Genomic DNA, 24,999 nt, shown 5'->3' on the forward strand with positions numbered 1-24,999 from the left:
AAAGTAATCAATAATAAAATAATCAATAGTTGCAGCCCTAATGAAGTCATTAAGGACTAAGTAATGTGCAACAGCATTCCCTAGATTTTCTTTATTAGGGCTATAAGATTATCTGTCTGAAATTAAACTGTATTCACAGCCATTCACCAACACTGACACAGCTGAAAAAGCTGGAAAGAAAACCTACCAACTTCTGCTTGTAGTGTTTGAAAAATGTTGTGGTGCAAGACATTTTGAGATGGACTGAAAAAGTCTCCTTGTTTTGGTACACGTGCATTAATCAGTGTAGTTAAAAGGTAAGTGATTTTTTTTGGTTAATACAAAACATTTTTTGTTTAAATGTTTTGGTTAAATTACTATATTCTGATAGCAATCATTGCTATAGAGTGTTTGTTCAGTAACAGGAGTCTCCCCATTTCTCCAGCTCTTTAATAAACAGAAAACATATTTTCAGGTGGGTTACAAAATGTCAGCCAATCAAGAGAGTACCCATTTATCAGCTTAGTTTTTATAGTGTTTCAGTTCCAATTTTGTCATCACTTTCTTCTGTGTGCACTTGTTTAATTTGTATCCTGTCTGAAATCTCTATCCTGATTGGATCAAATTGGTATCCCGACCTGAAAATGCATGTTCTGTTCAATAAAGAGCTGGAGAGACATGGGGACATTCTATAACAATGAGTACAGAATAAAGAGCTATTTAACACTTATTTTAACCAAAGAAAATGACCCTACCTTCAAACAATTAAACACAATCCCTTCAACTATAAGACTGTTTACACCATGATGAAGGCCCTGTGAAGCCTGGTAGGGCATGGTCACACATACTCGTCAGAAGCGTCCCGTTTACTTCCATTCTATTTAGGGACACACCATTAATCGTTCATCAAATCGGTATCGGATAATATTTACTTAATCACTTCAACCCCATATGGTTGCCTGGAGACCCTCAGGGCTCTATATTAGCGTATTTTTTATTATTGTGGGGAAGGCTTTTGCTGAAAATAGCTGATAGCGTCGCGTTGTGAGTTGTCGATCTGCTATTCGACTTGACCAATTCAATCAGTCATCGGATATTGCTCATCCCTATTTCTATGGAAGCAAAGCTTCCCAGTGTGGCATATTGATGGCATTGACGTGTGTTGATTTCATCATGTCTGGAGCATGGAGTTCAACACCGGTGAACTTTGACAGTAGGAAAGAAGAGCGTCGTTGACGCCACTTGGCTGGCATTTGGCTTGTAGTTTTCTTTCAGTGAGCCAACCATTCCAACGTCAGCCAAACAAACTACACAGCAGAAAACTAGGTTAATTGGCGCGTCTGCCGCCTCGGCAGACATGCGTTGGCTATACTTCTTCTCAGACGCGTATCTGTGACCGTACCCTTGTACTTGTCGCACAACGAAAAAAGTCAAAAGATTTCGATCCAAATTAAGATCTTTCCCACCTTGTCCACACATGAAATAGCAGGCACACTGTGCCTATACATAACATATTTTCTTGCTTTAAGTTCTTGTTTCTAATTTCCTTCTGTGACAGTGAAGAAGGCTTCATTTTTGGCCAGTTTTTTTGTTTGGTGGTTAGTTTTTGTTTGGGTTTTCCATTAGCTCCAGACACTAAAAGAGAAATGTGTTTGTTTGAAAGGAAAATTCATTCACTTGGGCCTTAATAGTTCAGCTTACACAAGATTAAAAAAATAAAATAAACATAGGCTTACAGTATACTATACAGTATGTATCCTAAAATAAGACTCTACATGGATGACTTAATGAATGATACAATTGGGATTTCCCTTTCACCTGACTTGGCTCGGCTCAACTCTGCTCAAGTAAAACCACATCTTAAAAAATTGAATATTTACATCGATTGCACAAATAAAACTATACATAATAATACATTCCGAGTTGACGCTGAAATAATCCACAGGCAGGTCCAATTGAGAAGTTGCATCCTGATCACAGGAAGTCCTACAGTACCATGTCTCAATCAGGAACTTAAAAAACTCAAAATCCAGCACTGGCGAATCTGCAACGCAGCTCAAACTAAGATACTGTGATGATCGCTAAGACCTTGTACGAGTAGAACTATAATTTACAGCACATTTCACATTTTTGCTCGTAATCCACAGCCATGTGTAGAGAGGGAGAACGACGGCCGCGGCGTGTCTCTTGCTCAAGCGCGCGCCGTCAAGATGTGCATCCGTTGTGGGCAATTAACTTCAAGTTACAAGACGACCTCGATAACCGCAGCGCCAAAAATCCGATGCTGTATTATTCCTTTTCCTCTGTACAGATGGAATTCTAACCGTGCCACTATGAGGAAAATATTGTCCGACAGATCATTCCCCAAGTATCTAAGCTTACCCCGGAAGACTGGACTTGTTAGTGGACGGGGGAAATTGAAAGACTGGCGTGCCAGAAACATACTCCCAGAAGGAACGTTAAGGCCGGTGACTCGTTGAGGCTTTCAGAGCTGGCGGACGAGAGCCCGCCTGTCTCTCCACAAGGTATGGAGCTCCTTGAAGATCAGGGGACCGATGAACATGATGCTGCACCCTGTCTGTAGTCACAGACACACACAAAAACACAGAATTAGATCCCTCTGATTTCATTGCCATTTCAGTATCTGCAGCAGTGAAGTCACGAGAGATTTACTGATTTACACTGGGGATTTGTACGCTTTTTTTTTTTACAGTAAAAATGGTATGAGATGGGGGTCCATGGTCTAATGCAGTGGTTCGCAAAGTGGGGTCCGGTGACGCCCAGAGGTCCCTGATTGGGTTCAGGACCAAAGGCTAAGGGTATTTGGGGATCCTGCTGGGCATGGAAAAGTTTGGGATCATCCCCTGATCAAGACTTAGCACATCATGTGAACATCATGTGAACAGAAGAGTGATGCAACCGGGGAAATATATCACGAAGGTTCAATGTAAACCAGTGGTTCTTCTCAAAGTGAGGTCCACGGACTCTCTGGGTCACTTGAAGGGGGTTCCAAATGGACCCTTACAGGTCTGTAACCCTGAGAGTGTACAAATGGAACCAAATGGACACTCACGGGTCCATTTAGTTCCATTCGTACGTACACTCTCAAAGAGTTATAATGGTCCTTGAAATTAAAAAGTGCAGAAAAGGGGAATATATCTTACCATGACAATGAAGAAGTAGAAGACACTGATCCAGCCCAGTTTGCTCTCGATCAGTGACACCAAGTACTGCAGGACAATACAGTGTTGTAAAAAAAATGCAGGAGATTCACTCGCACAGTCACAGCGATGCTAATCATACATTCATCAACATGAATGTGCTAAGGACTGGCTCTTAAAGGGATTGTTCACCCAAAAAAAACGTTTTTCTATTGGCTTAGGAATGCGACAAAAAATAATAATCCATGAATACAAGTCTCCAAAAAGTCATTTTGGGGGTGAACTATCCCTTTAAAGGGGAAATCCACCCATTTTCAATATTTAACTATGTCATTAATATAGCATAAAGGAGTTGTGTGGAAATAAGAAAAAAGTTCCCCCCTTTCTGTGTTGCCTTGAACTGGAGGATTGATTGTGGGTTTAACATTGCAAATTACAACGTGATGACTCATCATGTTGTAATTTGCAATGTTAAACCCACAATCAATCCTCCAGTTCAAGGCAACACAGAAAGGGGGGAACTTTTTTCTTATTTCCACACAACTCCTTTATGCTATATTAATGACATAGTTAAATATTGAAAATGGGTGGATTTCCCCTTTAAGTGCTGTATTCAGTCTTCTATCTGTGCTCCCTCCCTCTCTCCCTCTCTCTACATGCAAGGCTATGGCACCCTCCCTCTCCCCCGGCTAATGTTTATTTATACTTTGTTGTACAAAAGGTGTCACGCACCAAAATTAGCAGTTCTACAAGCTTGTGAGCTTGTAGATTGGCTATTCTTCGGCGCTCAACACCATCACATGACAAAGTACATCAGTTAAAATGTACGGCTCAGTGCTGTTTACCAACCGATGTTACAAAACGTCAAATACTGAGGTTCAAGAGTTTTATTCACATCCATCATGCTGGAACAATGCATGGAGTGAAAATACTTTATATTTTGCTTATAGGAGATGCATGCAATCAGTATTCATGTCTGCAAAGATGTGTTAATTAGCAGGAATGTGGCACAATTCAAAAGTGAAAGCAGTGCTCTGTTGATTTAATTTAGTGTTAAATTTGTGTATTTCTTCTGAGATGCACAGAATGTATACGAATGAATTCGCATACATTTTATTAAAAAATGGGTACATTAGTAGAAATGTACAGTAGCACAACATAGAAGAAAAAAAGATTGTCACTAAATTGTGCGAATAATCTTGATCTCAATATTGATAAAACATAAACCGTGATAATAATTTTGGCCATAATCATGCAGGCTTGGGGTCCTTCCTGCATACATTTGATTGCGGTTTAACATTAATATATTAAATAAAGCTTATACTTATACTCGGCGGTCCATCCAACATGTTTAGCTCAGCCATCGCCGCTGACCTGGGCAGCTCACAACGCGCGTGGCGAGCTCGTAGATCGGCTATTTTTGGCTATTGTCTTTATCAGTGGTGTAAATTAACTAAGTATATTTACTGTGCTTTCTGTGGGTGAAAACAAATTCCACCCACTGCTTTACAGCCATGTCATGTGACAATAAAACTCTGATTCCGATTCTCTACTTAAGTACAACTTCAAAGGTACTGTATTACCATTGCTTGATACATTATACACTGCTCAAAATAATTAAGGGAACACTTTGATCCCTTAATTCTTTTGAGCAGTTTTTGTTAGCAGTATGTACACAGTTAATGAAAATTCAAAATAATTAAGGGTTCATAGTGTTCCCTACATTTCTTTGAGCAGTATACTTCTACTCCACTACTTTGCAGATTTAAATAATTAATCAAAAATATGTTTTCTTCTTTTTTTTGTTGTGTAAAATAGGGCTGAAGTGGTTAATTATCAATAATTAGAGTCCAGCATGATGTATATGATTCTGCATAATGAGTATAATTAATTTAACTGACGCCAATAATGCTGACTTAAGATTTTGAATGCAGGACTTTTACTTGCAAGAAAGTATTTTTATGCATCGGTATTGCTTCATTTACTTAAAGTCCAAAATCGGAACACTAATACCTGGCCGCCTGCGGCTCCGATGCTGCCGGTGCCATCTATGATGCCCGTGACGGTGGCGAGGGCCTTGCGGCTGCCCTTCAGGGCCTCCTGTCTGCCCAGGTCAGCCGAGATGGCCGAGCTGATCATGTTGGACGGACCGCCGATGAAGAAACCTGTGGTGGCCAACAGTGCAGCATTCACCACCTTGTCATCAGGAGAGTCTGAGAGAGAGAGAGAGAGGGGTGGGGGGGGGGGGGGGGGGGTAAAGACACGAGATGATAAAGAGATGAGGTTGGGATTGTCTAGCCTCGCGTAGCCAGACTATATCACTATATCACTGCGTGGATATGAGTCTGGTGCTTCCATGAGGACGTTTTTTTTTCCCAAGGGGCGGGATCAAAACAATGGCCCTCGACGCAATTGGTTAGACCTACAACCAACTACCAATTACAGTCTCCCATATTTGAATCCTGGGCCCTGATTGGTCACCCACGTCTTCTGGAGCAGGAAATGGATTATCTATGGAGCGGTGCCAGACCCAAATCGCAGAGTGCAAATTTTTTTTTTGATTCGTCTGGTCCCAGGCTAGGGATTGTCCATGAGAAAACACCTAGAATGTCCCATAGACTCAAGTTTACATCAGTGGTTCTCAAAGTGCAGTTCAAGGACACCCACCGTCCTTGGGTGGGTTCCAGGGGGTCCCTAGCAAAATGAGGCACTGTTTAACTTCACTATTATTTAACCCAATGAGTAAGACTGCCCATTCAGATTTTACTCTCACCACTGCTGTAAAAATGTTTTATAAATCTAATCCAAAAACAATCAGTGTCAGATTGAGGGTACTTGACAAGAAAATGTTTGAGAACCACTCGTTTACGTGATGTGACATTTTGGATGATTCAGTGAAATAAGTCTGTGCATTTACGTCTGTAGTCCACCAGGGGTCATAAATTGTAGAAAAAGACATAATAGCAATAGGGAAAATTGTAATACACCATGCCAGCTGTTTGTGCATGGCTCGGAATCAATGTCTTAAAAGCACACTCTGGCAACACCCTTAATAAATCCTAGATAAACAAGAGTATTCAGGGGTAGCTCACCGCTCCCATATGCTCACACAGTGGAAACGACAACATATGTATCAGTCATACACCAAAATCCTCAGTTTAACTCTGAAAGTGTACAAATGTAACCAAATGGGTACATTTGGTTACATTTGTACACTACTGTACACTGTAATTATATTAGCATATTTTTTAGATGAATGAACACGAAGGACTATATTCTGTATGCAGATTAGACTGTGTGTGTGTGTGTGTGTGTGTGTGTGTGTGTGTGTGTGTGTGTGTGTGTGTGTGTGTGTGTGTGTGTGTGTGTGCGTGCGTGCGTGCGTGCGTGCGTGCGTGCGTGCGTGCGTGCGTGCGTGCGTGCGTGCGTGCGTGCGTGCGTGCGTGCGTGCGTGCGTGCGTGCGTGCGTGCGTGCGTGCGTGCGTGCGTGCGTGCGTGTACTCACGGCTGTAGCCCACCAGGGACCCCATGGCCAGCAGCAAACTGACCGCCAACACAGGCGCTCTCTTGCCCAAGCAGTCAGAGATCAGACCCTGCACTGTACCTCCTGAGAAAGACAGGGACAAATGGTATTGGGGCATTATGCTTCAGACGTGTCACCTGAGCTTGTAAATCAGCTATTTCTGGTGTTTGCTATACAAAGTATATAGGGCTTAGGTGGTTAAGAAAAAGTCACTCAGTTTTCACTCATTGAACCCAGTGTGTATTGAACAAGGAGTGATCACACTTGTTCTAGGAACTGAGAGGCAAACTGGAACCGGAAGTTTGATGGAACCTTGAAGTCAAAGAGCATAGTGTATTAAAAGTGTATAAACAATATATTTAAATTCTTATGACCTTTGTCAGATAATCACTTCAATAAAAGAAGACATATCACACGCTTTCTGATCTCTTGATCTTCAACGTGCACACTATATAATTTTATTGAGGTATCTAAAAAGCATAATGACTGTGGACTGTCTTGGTCCATTCTGCCCAGGCAAGAAACGTACTCTTTGCTCCTTAGATATAGAGTGCACATTGAAACACTGTGTGATTATGTCTTCTTTTATTTCCTGGTCCTTCTTTGATAAAGGTCACAATCACTCAAAGTTTATGTCTTCTTTTATTTCCTGGTCCTTCTTTGATAAAGGTCACAATCACTCAAAGTTAGTGACAATTCATACGCTTGCCCATCTGCCTCGAAAACTTTTGACTCCTGTTTGCCTCCAAGTGCCTAGAACATGATATCTCTGTTCTCTCCTTGTTCAATATTGTTGCTAAGGGGCAGAAACCTTGTATTTCTATATTCAAATTATTTATGTTTTTCCGTAAATAAATGCAGTACTTCCTCATACAAGTGTCATGCAAAAGTAGAAGAAATAACTGATGCACAAGCTCACATCGCGTTGCATTGCGGTGCATTGTGAGCAGTACACTACATAACTATATCCAAGGCGTAATGCCCTAATCGGGGTACGATCGGTTCACTGTATCATCAATGTGTATGACGTGAACACACTTGGCGTTGTCTTAAACACTATTGGTGGGGCACACTTGTCACTCACCGATGATCCCGCCCACGTCGTACCAGATGGACAGGCGGTCGGCCTGGGCCTCCTTCCAGCCGTAGTTGTTGCTCAGGTAGAACGGAAGCCAGAAGAAGAAGGAGTAATTCACCAGTTTCAGACAGGCGTAGGCCAGGGAATACTGCAACACAGGGTGGGAGGGGTAATTAGAAATACGGGGGGAAAAAAACACAGGCCTGTCCCAACAACAACTCAACTCAAAGTTCAACTCATTAAACTCACCCACGCCTTTTTGTCTAAATGTGTATTTTATTTACCCAACTTTTATTGTTCTCTTACTGGTATTCTATGTGGCCTGTATAAGATACTATACAGATAAAATGATATGATTGGGATGATGTCACGAGTTAACATTGTGTCCTGTGCTACTCTCCCCTAGTTGGAATGCATACACAGTAATCTTAACCACTTTCAACCTGGTGTTCATATTTTGGGCATGTCATTACAGGCATGCCCAGACAAGTGTTTGCAACATTTTCATTGAAAATAGCAGATCTACAAGCTCACAACGCGTATAAAATAGTATAAAATAAGCGTTTAAAAGATTGTACATCTGGTACTGAATGTAAGGACTGAATGAGACAGACCAAATGCAAATATGCTCACAAAATATGACGGCAGGAGACTGGGGGTGACTCATCCTACTATAAATGTGTGTGTCTGTAGTTCACCTATCTCGAGCACCGCCTGACTGACCGACTTCAAACTCGGCACCTGTGTCACTGATGACCCCTCGGAGTGCTTTAGCCGGCCTCGGACGGGCGGGCGGTTCAAATCAATATCACGATTATTTAAAACTTTTGCCATGATTAAGATTAGGGCACAACGCATCGCAATGCAACATGCTGTGAGCTTGTAGTTCGGCTATTTTAGCAATTGTTTTACAACAAAGTATAATACAGGGTTAAGTGCTTAATCAGACTAATAGATTTAGTCAATTATGAAAAAGATATCTTTTTTTTTTGTCTTGGAAACATGCTTCTGAATTATTCGTTTAGAGACACACATTTTATGATGTTAAGAGGGAATCTTTAAAATCCTAAAGGATCCCAGCCCTAACTGTACATTGAACAGAGATTAGTTTCTCCATCACGGTCAAGACAACATGGACTCACGGGTAGGACGCCGGGCAGGCAGAAGGCCTGGCAGAACCCGATGGGGGCGGGAGGAGGACGGGGCGGCGGCTCGTCCTGTTCCTGGATGGAGTAGTAGCCTCCGTTACACACCTCCACCTCCTCCTCCTCCCCCTCCTCCTCCTCCTCCACCTCCTCGTCACTCATCAGAGGGCGGTGGCTGTCCGTGTCCGTCTCCACCCGCCGCACACACGGCTCCTCCTCCAAATCCAGACCTGACGGAGAGACGCAACATGGAGAGAGAGAGACAGACAGAGAGAGAGGGAGAGAGAGAGAGAGAGAGAGAGAGAAGGAGAGAGATAGAGAGACACACAGAGAGCGAGCCATGTTCAATACAATCTCTGGGAACAAGACTTTCTACACCAGTGTTTCCCAAACACTGGGTCGGGACCCAATTTTACGGGTCGCGAGTAAACTTTTGTTTATTACAATTTTATTTCTGAAGATTTTTTTAAAGTAAATGAATTAACAAGACATTTCAAAAGAATTTCATACATTTTCAATTAACATTCATTAAAAAAATAAAAAAAATAAAATAGTAGTGACAATAGCAGATCTACAAGCTCATAATGCGTCGCGATGCGTTGTGAGCATGTAGTCGGCTATTTTCACTAGTTTGGGCCCCGGGGAGACATCAAATTTCTATGTCTCGAGCTAAAACGTTTGGGAACCACTGTTCTACACCACCGATTCTCAGCGTGGGGTCCGGTGACCCCCAGGGGTCCTTGAGGGAGTTCCAGGGGGTCCCCAGCTAAAAGACTGCTATTTAATGGTTCTGTAACTCTGAGAGTCATCATTTGGTCCATTTGTATAGTGTGCTGTATGTATATTGGGGTCCCAGAGATAAAAATCTTATCAAATGGTGGTCTGTGGCCTAATATGCATATCAAACTGGGGGTCCTTGAAATCAAAAAGGTTGTGAATCACTGCCTATAGCTACAGGGTGAACTATTTTAAACACCCATTCCTCTGCAAAATAATGAAAGGCATGCAAATTCTATAATATACAATTCTATATAATAGAGTTAAATAACTCCATAATGTATTATTACATGTAATTGAGTTTTATTATATATAATTCTATGGAACAGACCCAAAAGAAAAGCTTTACTGTTGTGCGTGAACTCACTCTCATGAGACCAGTAGTACTACTTGTCAACCAGTAGGTGTCCTACCGAACAGCAAGGTCTAAATGTCTCAATGGAAGAGTAGGAAGACCACCTCCAACCACTGTACATGTTTTATTGTATTAACATATCGTTGCTGTCGGGCAGAATCCTCTTATCTCCATATTTTTACTTTTTGTGTTTTTACGTAAATGAATGCCCTACTACTTGATCATACTCACACAAACGTATCCAAAGTAGCAGATCTGCAAGCCTGCATGCATTCAACACATATCTTACAACACACATTCAAATGATGGGTAAGGTAATCGATATCCAAGAAGCTTGTTGGGACACTTACCAACTTCTTTGGGGGAGGTGAGCAGACCAAAGAACACGACCACGCCACCAGCAAACTGCACCACAGACGTCACTAGAAAGGCATACTGAACGCACCCAGACACACAACCACAACCAGTTAGCATATACTTTTGTACTTTAGCTATCTACACATGTCTTCTAAATCCAGTCTTCTGAAAAACTTATGTTGCTATAATATCAGTGGTGCTCAAACTTTATCATAATTGTCAAGGGCCCCCAAAATTATATGTATTTGGCCACGGACCACCATCTCAAAATATTTCGTTCCAGGGACCCCCAAGAAGCAAAGATTTGAGTTACAAATGTTCGATTTAAAAAATATATATATATATTCAAAAAATTGCACACATTTTCACGATTTTTCAAAAAATAGCAGATCTACAAGCTCATAGCTATGAGCTTTTATTTAATTTTATTTTATATGCATTAGTAGGCGATGGACCCCCATTTGATGGCATTTCTATCTCTGGGGCCCAAACATACACTGTAAAATCAATGTTAATCTAACTCAGAGAGAGTACAAATGGAACCAAATGAACCCGTAAGGGTCATTTGGTTGAAGGGGACACCCTGGAACCCCTTCAAGGACCCCTGGGGGTCCCTGGACCCCACTTTGAGAACCAACAGCTTACACATCATGCACCAGTTAACTGTGTGTATGTGCGCGCGCCTCACCTCGTATCCGTACTTGAGCACGCTGGATGCCAGGAAGGCTCCCAGGATGTTCCCCACAGAGGCGCACGCGCTCCACAGTCCAAATATGAAGCCTCGCCTGCAAGACCAAATGGATGTCGAATGTATTTTATTGTTTGTTCAAAAACAAGTTTATCATTAAATACAGGTGGCAGATGTGGTCTGTAAACGTGCCATCGTTACACCAGGCCCAGAGTCAATTAGACCTAAATTACCTCTTCGATCCTTCAAAAGAGGACCATTGTTTGTTGAAACTGTGCAATCATGTCAGGTTTGTTGAAATGGCACATATCACATTTTGGAACAGCATGTCTAACTCTTGCTATTAAAATCCCAACTGATGTTTACAAGTCGTCCAACTGCCAAAAAAAACACATTCTGTGACTCAGGCCCCTGAATGGTGCCTGTGTTTTGGCTGCAGCCTGGCATGAATGGATATGATTCAGCATGGGTGTGTGTGTGCGCGTGTGCGTGTGCGCGCGCGTGTCCTGGTGTGAATGTATTTCTAGATTAGGGTCATGACATGTTGTAAGGTCAGATGTTGGATAGATTATTAACCTGCAATTTGGTAAACACACACTCAGCCCTCGCTCACATATCTTTTCCTGCAATGTCAAAGAGAATGAAGTGATTGTGTTTAAGTACAAGCCCTTCTGAGATTAAAGGGAATGGTTGAAAGCCCAAAACGGGGCCTTGAGCCATTCCCTTGAGTTTACAGCAGGCATTCTCCATTATACAGAGTTCTCATCTACGGTATCTCACATGACATAAACCTAAGGTCTAAAAGGGTTAAAACGGCACTTTTGTTAACCTCTTTAACCCCCAGCACAAAATGTTGCGTTGCAACGCGTTGTGAGCTTGTAGATCTGCTATTTTTGGCGAATCGATTTGTATAAAGTGAAATAAGAGCGTACCAAATGCGTTCTTTACAGGTCCGTTTTATCAAGTATAGAGGGTGGTACTGAATTTGCAGCTCAACAAAAGCCAATTCATCCTAGCGTATAATTTCACGATGAATTTAAAATCTCCACGATGCGATTATTGTTTTGCATCACGATAAACTATAATAGCGATTATCGTCCCATCCCTAACCCAAATAGGGATGCCAGGTTGAAAGCGGACGAAAGCAAGTTATGACTTGTTGCAGCATGTTAAAAATGTTGGACTACCTCCACAGAGACAAAGCCCCTGTGATCTTCGGCAACTCCACCTGGGGTGTGCCCCCCCCCCCCCCCCAGGTTGGGAAACGCTGACCCCCAGACCCAACGTCCCACACTCACCCTGACTTGCCGAACCAGTTGCCCATCACAGCCACCACGCACGGCCACACGGCTGACTGCAGCAGGCCGTTGAGCACCCACAGACCACAGTATAGGTAGACGTTGTAGACATGGAGCCATTCTGTCAGGGTCCCAAACACAAACTCCTGCAAACACACACAAAAAGATGTATTTTTTAACCCATTGAGACCTGAGGCCGATTCTACAAATGCCTTCTGAATCAGTAGTTTTCTAAAATGATGTGTATTTGGCTGCAGACCCCCTATCTGAAAAGGTTTTGTGCCAGGGACCCCCAGAGGAGAAGATTTGCGTTGAATAAAATCTAAATGAGTTAAAAAGGGGTCTGGTCCGGAACTGCTCTCTCACTGGTTCTCAAAGTGGGTTCTCAAGGGGTCCTTGATGGGGTTCCAGAGAGGTCCCCAGCTACATGATTGTTAGTCAGGTTCAGGTACTGAATGGGCACTTACAGGTCTGTAACTCTGAGTACAAATGGCTCCAGTTGTACACTGTGTGGATTGGACTCCCAGAGATTTTAAATAAAAGTATGAAATGTAGGTCCGTGGCCTAACGCCCATTTATTATGAATATTTTAATTGGGCCCTAATGCAAGTAAAACTTGAAATTAAAATGCTGATTACATCCATTGAAAACATTGTGACTATGTCACTTGAAGGAAGTGGAAATGTTTCAAATTCACACACATACTATCATTCAATGCCTTGTTATAGTATGTGAAAAGCCACCTGTGTTTGGTCACCTGGACAAATAGAGGTTACAATACAAGTGTGTGTGTGTGTGTGTGTGTGTGTGTGTGTGTGTGTGTGTGTGTGTGTGTGTGTGTGTGTGTGTGTGTGTGTGTGTGTGTGTGTGTGTGTGTGTGTGCAGTAACTCACCACCACAGCAGAGCCACACAGGCCGATGCAGAGCACATAGCGCAGGTTCAGTCTGTCCCCGATTACGCCACTTATGTACAGACCCTGTGACATCAAGGACAAGACGACAAATGGAGAAGGAAACCATGAGGGCGGCTGGTACAGTATATTATGATAAACATCTACCCATGGTACTTATGTCATGGTTTTGCTACATTTTCAGTTTGTCTTACAACTCGACATTACTCCTGATGTGGTTAAAATGTGTGAGGATATCTTGCCTGTGTATTTTTACTTTCCTATTGTAAGCTGCAAGGTTCTCTGGCAGACGGGTGGATAGGAACAGACTGACTCCTGATTTATCAGCATCGCGTACCACCCCTCACATTGACTTAATATCAAATCACGTCGCTCTAAAATATAGTCGTGTCCGAATGCACCCACACCCACACACACACCCACACACCCACACAGTGCTACTTCTAGATAATCCATGTAATCCTGAAATAAAGTTCCTATTCATCTGTATCACAATGAAAATATTTCTTTAAGGTTTGAGTGAAAGAAATATTGATTTTATCATTTTTTACTTCAATTTTGTTATATTAATGTTATATTACCAATACAATCTTAAATGTTTTGCCAATTATTTGGGGGCCCACTTGCAATATCCTCACCGCCCACCATTAGGCCCCGGGCCACAGGTTGGGAATCGCTGGTGTAAGAGATCACAGATTCTATGCTTGTGTGCAGTGACCCCCACTGCATAATAAGAGATAAGAGGCTGACCTTCTAACCCAGTTCCATCACAATAGAAGCATGTGGAGAATGTCTAGACTGCTGATCTATCGTCAGTTTTAGCAACTCAAATCCTCATCAAATCTAAAAACCACTGAGGTCCAAGGAAAGCTAAAACCACTCCAGCCACCAGAATGTAAAATGGGTTTCCATAAGATGATATACCACATGTGGATTACAGTTATGATGACGTTCAGTACAGTCACTCACCACAGCATATGAGAAGAGGAATATGGTGTCCAGGGCTCCCAGGAAGAGTGTGGCCTCCTCTTCATCTTTAAACAGACGGTTGTCCTCCCATGTCTGAGACACACAGAAACATCAGAATAACCATCTAACCGAGTATGGGGTCCTATTTTGTGCATCGTAAGCACCAGGTCTTATGACTTAACTGAAGATCTGGAGACGTGGCCAATGCTGTTTGGCTATTTTGAGTGGCCAAACAGACATGCAAAATAGGGCCCATAGTCTCTCAAGACCGACTGTTACCTCCCACATTTTCACCTCAGTTTGTCCTACTGTAAATCAAACTATTCAAAGCATAAATAGCTTGCTGCTTAGCAGAAATTAAAATATATATTTAAAATATATTTCCGCGCCCATGAGAGTGCGTCTACCTCGCGTATTGATCAAAAACAACCATCGCACCTCTTACCAACGCTTACAAACGCATCCGAGTGTCAACAGCGTGAATTAACATGGATGCATATCAGTGGTCCATTGTGTGACCTGTAGGTGTAGGCATACTGTCAGATGTTCTGAAGCAGTCCAAAGAGAACGTTTGGATAATGGTTTCATGAATTAAATTACAGAGGTGTCTGCAAGCTAAGGAAGGTATGACAACAACAATGTCTCCCCATTCTGCAAGTAAATAAAATAACGTTCTATATATAATGTGGATTAATAAATAGGCCTATATATTAAAGAGGTTATTTAAATCGGCGATCGCTCACATGCGTGTGTATGCGCGAGTGGGTGCACATGCGCGTGACGTAGCCCTCCACTAGTAAATCCACAGTGGTGTACTGTGGATTTACCCAACCACCCACAGGATCTAAATGACTCAATAAAAGGGACACACCAAATACAACCACCACAGTTCGTTGTATTGGTTATATTGTAAAAAATATACTCTACCGTACATACCATGGATCTCTGCATATTGACAGACCATGTTGCTACAAGCAATAGGCTCCATTATATTCTCAACCACTTCCACCAGTACAGTAACTCAACACAAAAGGAGAGGGGAGTCTATCTATTAAACAGTGGTCTATTGTGATTCCACCCACAGATGACCTCTTACAGGGTAGAGGAGGGTGGGGGGGAAATAAACCAGTACCTCTTTGGCAGTGACAGAAAATTCCCTAAAGTCTTTGGAGTGCAATTATTTATTTTTTTCACCAGTGGAACAATTCCACTGGAATGGAAGTGACCTTCTCTTGTCCTACTCGCGTTGCGTCACATACAGTACAGATGATTATTGCTAATACGTCACCTCTCCCGGGGAGAACGGGGCCACGCTGTCATTGTGGACGGAAGGGGTCCACTGGGCCGAGATGCTCACTTTCACATTACTGAACGTCTTCCTGGACGAGTGCAGCAGCACATAGCTAGAGAGAGAGAGAGAAATATGCAGAGAGACAGAGACAGTAACTTAGCAAAGCAACAACCTGGTAACCTGCAGGTAAATTATATTCACACGAACCAGCATACACAGTCACATTTAACTCTGAGAGAGTACAAATGGAACTTAGATTTTACTAAGGATTTGACTGTGCAGTCATCAAACAATGTGAGCAATCCCGTTCACACGTTTGTTAGGTAGACACAAGCTTTTGCATAATTACTGATTACCATTATAGATCTGCAGTGAGCTCATACGTATTACACAATAGCACACAGACAGTCAGTTCCACACTCTATTCTAACCTCATACTCGCATGATAGTAGCTCGATGTGGTGTTTTAATGCTACATATGCATTGCAGTGTATGTTTACGGTTTGGGGGTAAAGTTGAGGTGAGGTTATTCACAGTGAGAGCAGGATGTTGGCCGTCTTGTGTGACAGGCTGGACAAACGGGTTCTCAAAGTGGTTTATTTGCCTCCGTCTTTGCCACTTGGCACTTTGCAGTGTAAAAGCCGGTGGACCAAGAAGGACCAAGGCGGATTAGGAGAAGAAACACAGTAATACCGCAAAATCCTGAGCGTTCACTTTAACTCTGAGGGGTCCGGTAACTGCAGTTCTGAAATGAGTAGTCTATCATTTATCAGTAGCGGTAGTCAAAGAGACTAGTCTATTTGTTCACAATTTGTCATGTATGTTGGAGAAAGAAAGAAAGAAAGAATCCCTAAAGAATGCCTAAAATCCCCAATCTACAAGTTCACAACGTATCCCGTGTGCGACACCTTGTGAACTTGTAGATCGGCTATTGTTGCTAATTGTTTTTTAAGAAATATACGCTATTTTCGAATGTTACACTGGCACGCACGCAACTAAGTACAGACTTCAGGCCTAGAAGGCTTAGACGGGTCTGGATGGCTGGAAGTGGTCAAACATCGACCCAAACCGCCACGTTGGGGTTTTGCTGAGGTGTCCAGTGTGCGGTCTCTTAAAGGCACAGCTGCAGACCTCACTTTACTTTTCTTATCTAGACTCTCCTGATAAGCAAGTCTGAAATGGGCTCACACTTATGATACTTAAAACTACTGCAGTCAAACATTAACTCGCCACCGGCTACACGGTAAAATCCTCAGTGTTAATTTAACTCAGAGAGTGTACAAATAGACCCTTGTTTCATCCACGGATGAATCAACGCTGGAGAATTTTCTGTGTACCGAGTGCGGTGTAAATAAATAAACTGATTTCTGAATGTACATTTCGGTTTAGCGGCAGTCGACCTAGTCTTTAGATGTCACATTTTCAAAAAGAAATCCTACCCCCCCCACCCCCACCTAAAAAAAGTAGCTTTTCACTTTAAAATCTCCTCAAATCGAAACTTTAATCAAAGTTTTTCAAATCGATTAGAAGATGTTGCACCAGTCCCAACAATCTGGCATCAGCCCGGCTCTACTGAGAAGTCGGCTATAGTCAGGTCAGGTCAGGTCAGGTCTTAACGGGTTAAAATAAACCACACCCATCTGCGAAAAGGCCCGGGGGAGCGCTGTGGGTCTAACAGGTTACCTAAAGAAGGTGAGGAGGAAGGCTGCGAGGTGATGATGGGTGTACTGCGTCGGATAGCCACAGCACGAGGAGGGAGGCATCACAGGGTCAGCTGGCTGGGAGGAGGACGGAGAAGGAGAAGGGGGGGAGCAGGTGGAGGAGGTGTAACTTCAGGGAACAGCCACGGGAGGAAGAGGAGGAGGAGGAAGAGGAGGAGGAGGGGATCAGCTAAGGTGGTCCACAATGGTAGCTAGGAGGACGCACTGGCCTACATCCACACAACAGCTTTGTCTGGAAAGAGAAGGAGTAGACAATGAAAACGCTGACTGGAGTTGATATTTAGAAGCCCGGGTAGAAGTCTGAATTAAAATGTTTATGGGGTCACAAGTAAAAAACATTTTTCTTGCGATTCTTACATTTCTTTCTGGAGATTAAAAAAAACAAAACAAGTCTACATACATTTTGTCAAAAGAACTTCAAAAATTGTAAAAACAAAGAAGAATCCATTCAAACAGCGACAATAACACACCAACAAGCTCACAACACGTGGCATTGCAGCGTGTTGTGAGCTTGCATTGGAGGTCGGGTATTTTCACTGTTTTTGGAATAGGGCTTTAAGAGGTTAATTTTGTAAGTTTGGGTCCCGGGGGAGACACCAAATGTATCTTTTGGGTCTGGAGCTGAAAAGGTCTGGGAACCTAGGGAACGACGCTTTCAGGCTGGATCTAGCACAAGTTGGAGGTGTTGTTGCTATGGTGGAATGCTGAAGCATTTATCGATGCACACAAGGTTGGATTTGCTGGAGCGGATAGGGAGGGAATCCATGCCTCTGCATTTGAGATCCCCCCATCTCTTTTTTTAAAGATTTTTATTTTTGGGCTTTTTTTATGCCTTTGTTGATAGGCTAGTAGGCTGACAGGAAATGGGGAGAGAGAGATGGGGAGTGACATGCAGCAAAGGCTGTCGGGATCGGGACTCGAACCCGCAAAGCGATGTCAGGCTACTTTGGAGCCTAGGTGCCCGGACCGCTACGCCAGCGGTCCGAGCCTGAGATCCCCATCTCTGGTCATTCATTGTTATGGCTGGTGGGGATACATTTAGTCCCTGCCTCTAGTCAGACTGAATTAAATACATGCAGCATGTCCTTTTGGGAAATGATATGTTCAATAAGAGACATATGTAAGCTACATTAACTCTGGGGTCTCTATTTCGGGCAAAAAGGTTTTACAGTAATTATTTTTAAATTATATATTTTTTAATTTAAAAAAAGAAATTGCCTATTAACTAGCTCACAACGTGATGTGACGAGTGACGTGTATGTTTGCCATTTGTCATACAATGAAGTATCGGGCTTAAAGGGATAGTATACCCCCAAAATGACTTTTTTTCTATCGATTAGTCACCTCATGGAGACTTGAATTCATGGATATTTTTTTTGTTTTTGTCGCATTCCTAAGCCAATCATTTGATGACCGGCAGCGGTTCCGATAGGAGACACAAAGAGTCTCCTTTGTATCTCTTACCGGAACCGCTGCCTACCGGTCCGCTGGTCATCAAAATATTGGCTTAGGAATGCGACAAAAAGAAAACAAATATCCATGAAATCAAGTCTCCATGGGGTCACTAATCGATAGAAAATAAGTATTTTTGGGGGGTGAACTATCCCTTTAAGTTAAGCTTGGAAAATGCTACCTCTGGTGCACCTTTGGATGAGAGCCACCATAGACAGGTATTTTGGCCAGCCCTCCGCCCTGAAACACCCGAAACCTACATAGAAAGGGAAAGGGAGATTAGTTACAAACTGAGAGAGTTGTTGTTGTTGCAATTGGGTTATCAAGTGGTCCAAACATTTGTTTCAGTAAATTAGGCCCTGGGTGGGTAGCCTAAAGTAATAGAGCTTTAAGACTGACTGTTAAGCTACTACTTAGACATATTAATGTTACATAGTAGTTTTCTAACCTTCCTTATAATTACATAATTCGGTAATTTACCCTCATAATATGTCTACTGAAATCACACTTCTGAACCTGATGATGGACTAGTCTGTACATACAGACAATCAATCCAGAAAATCTCTGTTGAAGGCCTGTTGACATACTGGGTGTATATGTATATGTATATGTACTGTATATGTATGTATGTCTGTATCAAGCAATGAATTGAATTGCTGGTGTCCCAGAATCACCTATAGGTGATTCTGGGACACCAGCATGTTGAACTGGTTTGCTTGTTTTTTTTTTATTGATTAAATACTTTATTACCAATGCATGGGTTATAGTTTGTTGATCAGATTTGTTTACAAGGCTGAGACTGATTGTTGGTGGATCTGAGGCATTTATTACACATTTACAAACCATGTAATAAGGAAATAAACAGAGCCCTTGTCAACATATGCAGCTATATTTACAGTTTTCTTGAGGACCTATGCTGTCTATGTTAATAATAGTCCCACTTCTGACACCGATGTAACGTCAGACAACATATATACTAAAGATATATGATGTCTAGTATCTTTAGTATGGCACTGTTAATAATAGCCTCATTCTGCTCATTTAACACCAATGTAACGAACACTCCGAGCAGACAGCCAGAGACATTTAAAAAACAGTACAAATATAAAACAGTAGCGTTGTAAATCTGACCTGTTTGTGTTGTTTTTGTTGTAACGCGTTCCGCTGCTTTCAGTGACTGTGTGTTAGTGTGTTTACTGTGACAACAGCAGGATGCGCCGATGCGGATAGGAAGGCTCTTATTTCCATAGCCTGGAGGGACGCTCGCGCTTGTGATTGGCCAGTCTGCGCTGCCAATGGAGACGACGTTAAATGTTGAATGTTTTTTTTGTGTCTCCGTACGTGTGTTGTTGATTAAAATAGTCAGTGGTCGAAAAAGTACTCAAATAATTTTGCTTCAGTAAAAGTACCAATACTGCAATGTAGAAATACTCCGTTACAAGTAAAATTCCGGAATTGAAAATGTACTTTAGTAAAAGTACAAGCATTGGTATCAAAATGTACTTAAATGGGTTAAAGTACGAAGTAGAAAGTTCTCATTATGCAGAATGTCCCAGGCCATTTCACAAATTTTCAAATGTATAAAATGTATAAAAATCTTTTGAAAATAGCAGATCTACAAGCTTACAATGTGTGCATTGTGAGCTTGTATCAGCTAGCCTATTTTCAAATGGACAAAATGTATATCGGGGCTGAGAAGTGGTTATGATGTATGTTTTGTAATAATAATCAAAATCTCCAAAGTAACTAGTAACTATAGGTTACAAATAATTGCAGTGAGTAAAAAGTTAAATATTTGACTCGAGATGTAGAGGAGTAGAATTTAGTAAAAGCACTGAAAACTGGAAATACTCCAGGAAAGTAAAAATACCTCAAAATTTTACTTAAGTACAGTACTTGAGTAAATGTACTTAGTTACTTACTTACTTTACACACCACTGACTGACACACCAAATAAATCTCTGTTGTCTCCACGCGTCAGCAGTTGCCTGACAACCGGGCACTCCAGGATATGGGATACTTGCGATCGCGTCACCGTTAGCTAATGGCGTGTTACCGCCGCCAGCTGGCCAGAGGTGGAACAACAGACACGTTGAAGGTAAAACATCCGCACACGCACACATGGTTTAAAGCTAAAAAAAATGAATTAATTTAATGGCACAACGTTTCGACCTTTTAGGTCCTCATCAGGCAAATATTTTAATGACAGACAAATGAACATATACATACCAAAAAAAAAGTATATATAATATATACATAGGCCTACACAATTTTCTTCCCTTCTTTTTCTTTTCTCTTACTGAAAACAACATAAATGAGCTTGTAAACGAATTTCACCTACTTCTTTACACCTGTAAACCTGTGATGTGACAATAAAGATAATTCTGATGATTCTGATTCAGCGGAAGGAACGCTGAAAAGGAATGTCATAAGGCCCTAGTAGGATGTTTTGGAAAGCAACATGTCTTCAGAAGTGGTATTTATTAAATGAATAAATAGGTGTCCGAATACATTTCCTGTGCCTCCTTTTGGCACGAGTGTTGGCCCCTGACACGAATAAAACGTTAAATAATGTTTAGAGAAGTTGTAAAAAAAAAAAAAAAAAAAAAGGTTATTGTATAGCCTAGGCTACTAGTGAAAGATTGTATTAAAACATACACTTTTGTTTAATTGAAAAGGTTACACAGTATGACTTTAAAACATGTATTTTATTTTGAATACAAAACGTAAACTATATTCTGATGGTAATCATTGCTGATTGCTCCCTGTCTCTACACCTCTTAATATGTTCTGTAATATGGGTCTTTGTATCTACATCTCTTTATGTTCAATAACATATGGGTCTCCCTGTCTCTACACCTCTTAATATGTTCTGTAATATGGGTCTCCTTGTATCTATATCTCTTTATGTTCAGTAACATGGGTCTACCTGTCTCTACAGCTCTTAAAGGAGGAGTTCACCCTTATTTTCTATCAATTACACACCCCATGAAGCCTTAATTTCATGGATTTATTTTTGTTTTTGTGGCATTCCTAAGACAATAATTTGATGACCGTGTGTATTTCCGGTAGGAGACACAAATACTCTACTTTGTGTCTCCTACCGGATACATTAGCCGGTAGGAGACGGGAATCAAATTATTAGCTTAGGAATGCCACAAAAACAAAAAAGAATCCATGGATTCAAGGCTTCATAGGGTGTGCAATTGATAGAAAATAAGTCATTTTTTGGGTGAACTCCTCCTTTAATATGTTCAGCAACATGGGTCTCCCTGTATCTACATCTCTTTATGTTCAGTAGCATGGGTCTCCCTGTCTCTACATCTCTTTATGTTCTGGTGGGTTACAAATGAAAAGCAACCCCACAAAGATCATTTGTCAACTTCTCGCATAAGCCCCCCTATAGGGTTTCCATAATAATTACTATCAGAATATATAGCTATTTAACAGTTTTTTTAATTTTAACAATAAAATATCACTCACATTATTACACATTAATACATAAAATACCTCCTTGACTCTGCTGCATAAGGAGACTTAGAAATTGAAAGTGTCTCAAAACAAAACCACAGTGACACTGATGGTAGATGTTCATGGATGTTACGAAATTATCCATTCCAGGTGCAAGAAGAGAAAATTAAAGTGGCTTTTTATTGTGAGTAACAAAACGAAACTACAGTATAGGTAATGATGGATTTATTTTTTTACAGAAGACAGCTGACCATGCCTGAAACACAGATGTTATTAAAGGGATATTTCACTTTCAAAAAACCTTGGGTCATTTTATCGTCTACTCAGGCTTTTGTGAACCCCTAGACCGTTTTTAAGTTGCTTGATTCAGTATTTATATATTTAATATTCATTTTATCAGACACGCCCCCTTCCTATACAAACCCATTGTAACTTCAAACTCTATTTTTAACATGTTAGATTCAATAAAAAACACCCGTCCTTGGTTCTGGTAACTCACCTTGCCCTCCTAATACGCGAGGGGGCCGTGTTTTTTCGATTTTATTTTATTTAATTTTTTTATTGTATTTAATTTTTTCCATTTTCCGAAAAAAATATTAAAAATAAATGGAAAACGTTATGGAAAAAACACGGCCCCCTCGCGTATTAGGAGGGCAGGGTGAGTTACCAGAACCAAGGACGGGTGTTTTTATTGAATCTAACATGTTAAAAATGGAGTTTGAAGTTACAATGGGTTTGTATAGGAAGGGGGCGTGTCTGATAAAATGAATATCAAATATATAAATACTGAATCAAGCAACTTAAAAACGGTCTGGGGGTTCACAAAAGCCTGAGTAGACGATAAAATGACCCAAAGTTTTTTTGAAAGTGAAATATCCCTTTAAGTTACAAAGCCCAGACAGATCTTTGGACATGCCAAATTGTTAAAAAGTAAATTAATTAATTAATTTAGTTAATTTATAGAATTAATGCTTTCAATTTGTCTTAATGCAATTAAATCCACACAATTGTCACCCACACAGGGGGTTTGTGGATTACCAGGCCCTGTGACTCTGTCCGGAGGGATAAGGGTGGTCATAACCTGACACAGCCTACATGGAGCACTGTTCATCAACCTAAGGAGGTCCCTCCTGAACCTCCCCCCTACACAAAAATACAGGAGGGGGTTGAGACAGCTGTGAGAGTAAGCAATGGCCTCTGTGATTTGTAAAGTCAACATGATTGCCTTGCTGCTGTCACATTCTGTATGGACATCAAGCAACTCCAAGGCTTTGAAGAAGGAAGCAACATTATAGGGCATCCAGCAGCAGAAAAACACAGCTACAACTACGAGAACCAAGCGGATTGCACTTTGTTTCATGGGTGTCCGGCTCAATCGGAGCACACAAATGATCCTGGTGTAGCAAAAACCCATGATGGCCATCGGAATCAGTAAGCCTAGAATGTTCATTTTGAAAAGGCCAAAGATACACCAGAAGTTCCTTTTGTATGGTGTGGAACCATCCTCAGGAGTGTATAAAGGAGCACAGAATATTCTTTTGCTCGGGTTTGGGTACTCCTGTACCTGAAGAAAAAGCAGTGTTGGAAAAGAAGAGAGAAATCCAGCAAACCAAATAACAGCAGCTACAGTCATTCCAACAGAGCGTGTTCTTTTTTCTGGTGCAGAAAATACGTACACTATAGCCAGGTACCAGTCAACACTCATCAGGGTGATGAAAAATATCCCGCAGTAAAAGCCAATATGGTAAGCACCGAGGACCACCTTGCACATAGCATCGCCAAACAGCCACTGGTCCCGGGCTTGGTGGGCTAGGAAGGGAAGGGTGCACACTAGGAGAAGGTCAGCGAGGGCCAGGTTGAGGAGGCACACATCAGTCATGGTTCGGATCCGCTTCCCAAATATTTTGACCCAGACGACAAACACATTCCCTAGAAATCCCAGGACAAAGAAGAGAGAATAGAGCACTGGTAGAAAGTAGGATCCATGATGTTTATATTCACACGGGGCGGAGCGGACATCGGTGTAGTCAGGGTAGTCATATTCGGAAGAGGATTCATTGGTTGCCATGGTAGAAGATCTATAGTAATTGCAGGAAAAGAGAAGGGATTAGGTGCATTTTGTATTAAGTATATTGGGTCAGTTCTTGAAAGAAAACAACATAGCCTAATAGAGCTGTGTATAATTAAGGAGTGTGCTTCAAGAGTCTCTATATTACAATGTGTTCATTCCAGACTGTTTTTTAAAGTATTTAGGTGTTTTCAGGGAGATGACTTGCATTGATGCACATAAAAAAATACGCAAATGGGGGAAGAATTACGTTTATTAAGGTTAGCCTACGGTTTATTCGAGGAAGCAGTAAAACCTCATGCTCAGTGCTTCAACCACAATGAATGAATAAATAAAATATAACAATCATGTTAGATAGCATATAAGGGTATAGTAGGCTACTATACCATTATATACTATCTAACGTGATTGTTATACTATATTATATAATTAAATACTATCTTACTCTATTATATTTATTATTATTATATTATTATTATTGCTACTACTTGTATTTGCATATATCTCCCTCTCTGTCTCTCTCTCTCTAAAATGTTTGAGAAACACTAAACAGTAAATTTGAAACGAAACAGTTTGTTCATTTAACAAGAAGATGACCTTACCCGTTAAATGGAGCAAAATCCATATTACTTCCCGAGTTCACGTCAACCATAAAGCTCGTCCAGATACACAAACAGAGGAAGAATTAGCCCATTAAATTAGGAGCGTCCGTCCGGCATGGAGCTGCTCACAGCAATCTGAGGGTTTATTCGAGG

General features: G+C 41.4%; 2 protein-coding genes across 7 annotated transcripts; both read right to left on the reverse strand.

The window, feature by feature from the left end:
* Nucleotides 1-19,943, reverse strand: slc37a3 (solute carrier family 37 member 3). 6 transcript variants are annotated; one of them, XM_084050468.1, is made up of 15 exons: nucleotides 19,837-19,943; nucleotides 18,887-18,945; nucleotides 17,216-17,485; nucleotides 15,530-15,644; nucleotides 14,242-14,334; nucleotides 13,255-13,338; nucleotides 12,362-12,507; nucleotides 11,064-11,160; nucleotides 10,369-10,453; nucleotides 8,884-9,116; nucleotides 7,748-7,889; nucleotides 6,646-6,747; nucleotides 5,154-5,353; nucleotides 3,144-3,209; nucleotides 1-2,557 (listed from the first exon to the last, which is right to left on the reverse strand). In XM_084050468.1, exons 3-15 carry the CDS (start codon nucleotides 17,293-17,295, stop codon nucleotides 2,465-2,467), a joined length of 1,536 nt encoding a protein of 511 aa, XP_083906594.1. In that variant the 5' UTR covers nucleotides 17,296-17,485; nucleotides 18,887-18,945; nucleotides 19,837-19,943; the 3' UTR covers nucleotides 1-2,464. The 6 variants fall into 6 exon arrangements, with proteins under 6 accessions (XP_083906594.1, XP_083906593.1, XP_083906597.1 ...); XM_084050467.1 differs by having other exon boundaries at nucleotides 18,887-18,961; nucleotides 19,837-19,918; XM_084050471.1 differs by having other exon boundaries at nucleotides 17,216-17,362; nucleotides 18,887-18,961; nucleotides 19,837-19,913.
* LOC311039605 (C-C chemokine receptor type 8-like) lies at nucleotides 17,419-24,955 on the reverse strand (the record flags this gene model as incomplete). The annotated part of the gene is made up of 4 exons (XM_084049545.1): nucleotides 24,847-24,955; nucleotides 23,191-24,254; nucleotides 18,898-18,961; nucleotides 17,419-17,485 (listed from the first exon to the last, which is right to left on the reverse strand). Exons 1-4 carry the CDS (start codon nucleotides 24,894-24,896, stop codon nucleotides 17,419-17,421), a joined length of 1,245 nt encoding a protein of 414 aa, XP_083905671.1. The 5' UTR covers nucleotides 24,897-24,955.
* Nucleotides 24,956-24,999: the final 44 nt, after the last annotated feature.

Source organism: Gymnoscopelus microlampas, assembly GCF_963454915.1.
Source record: "Gymnoscopelus microlampas genome assembly, chromosome: 23".
In the NCBI taxonomy this organism is placed as follows: domain Eukaryota; kingdom Metazoa; phylum Chordata; class Actinopteri; order Myctophiformes; family Myctophidae; genus Gymnoscopelus; species Gymnoscopelus microlampas.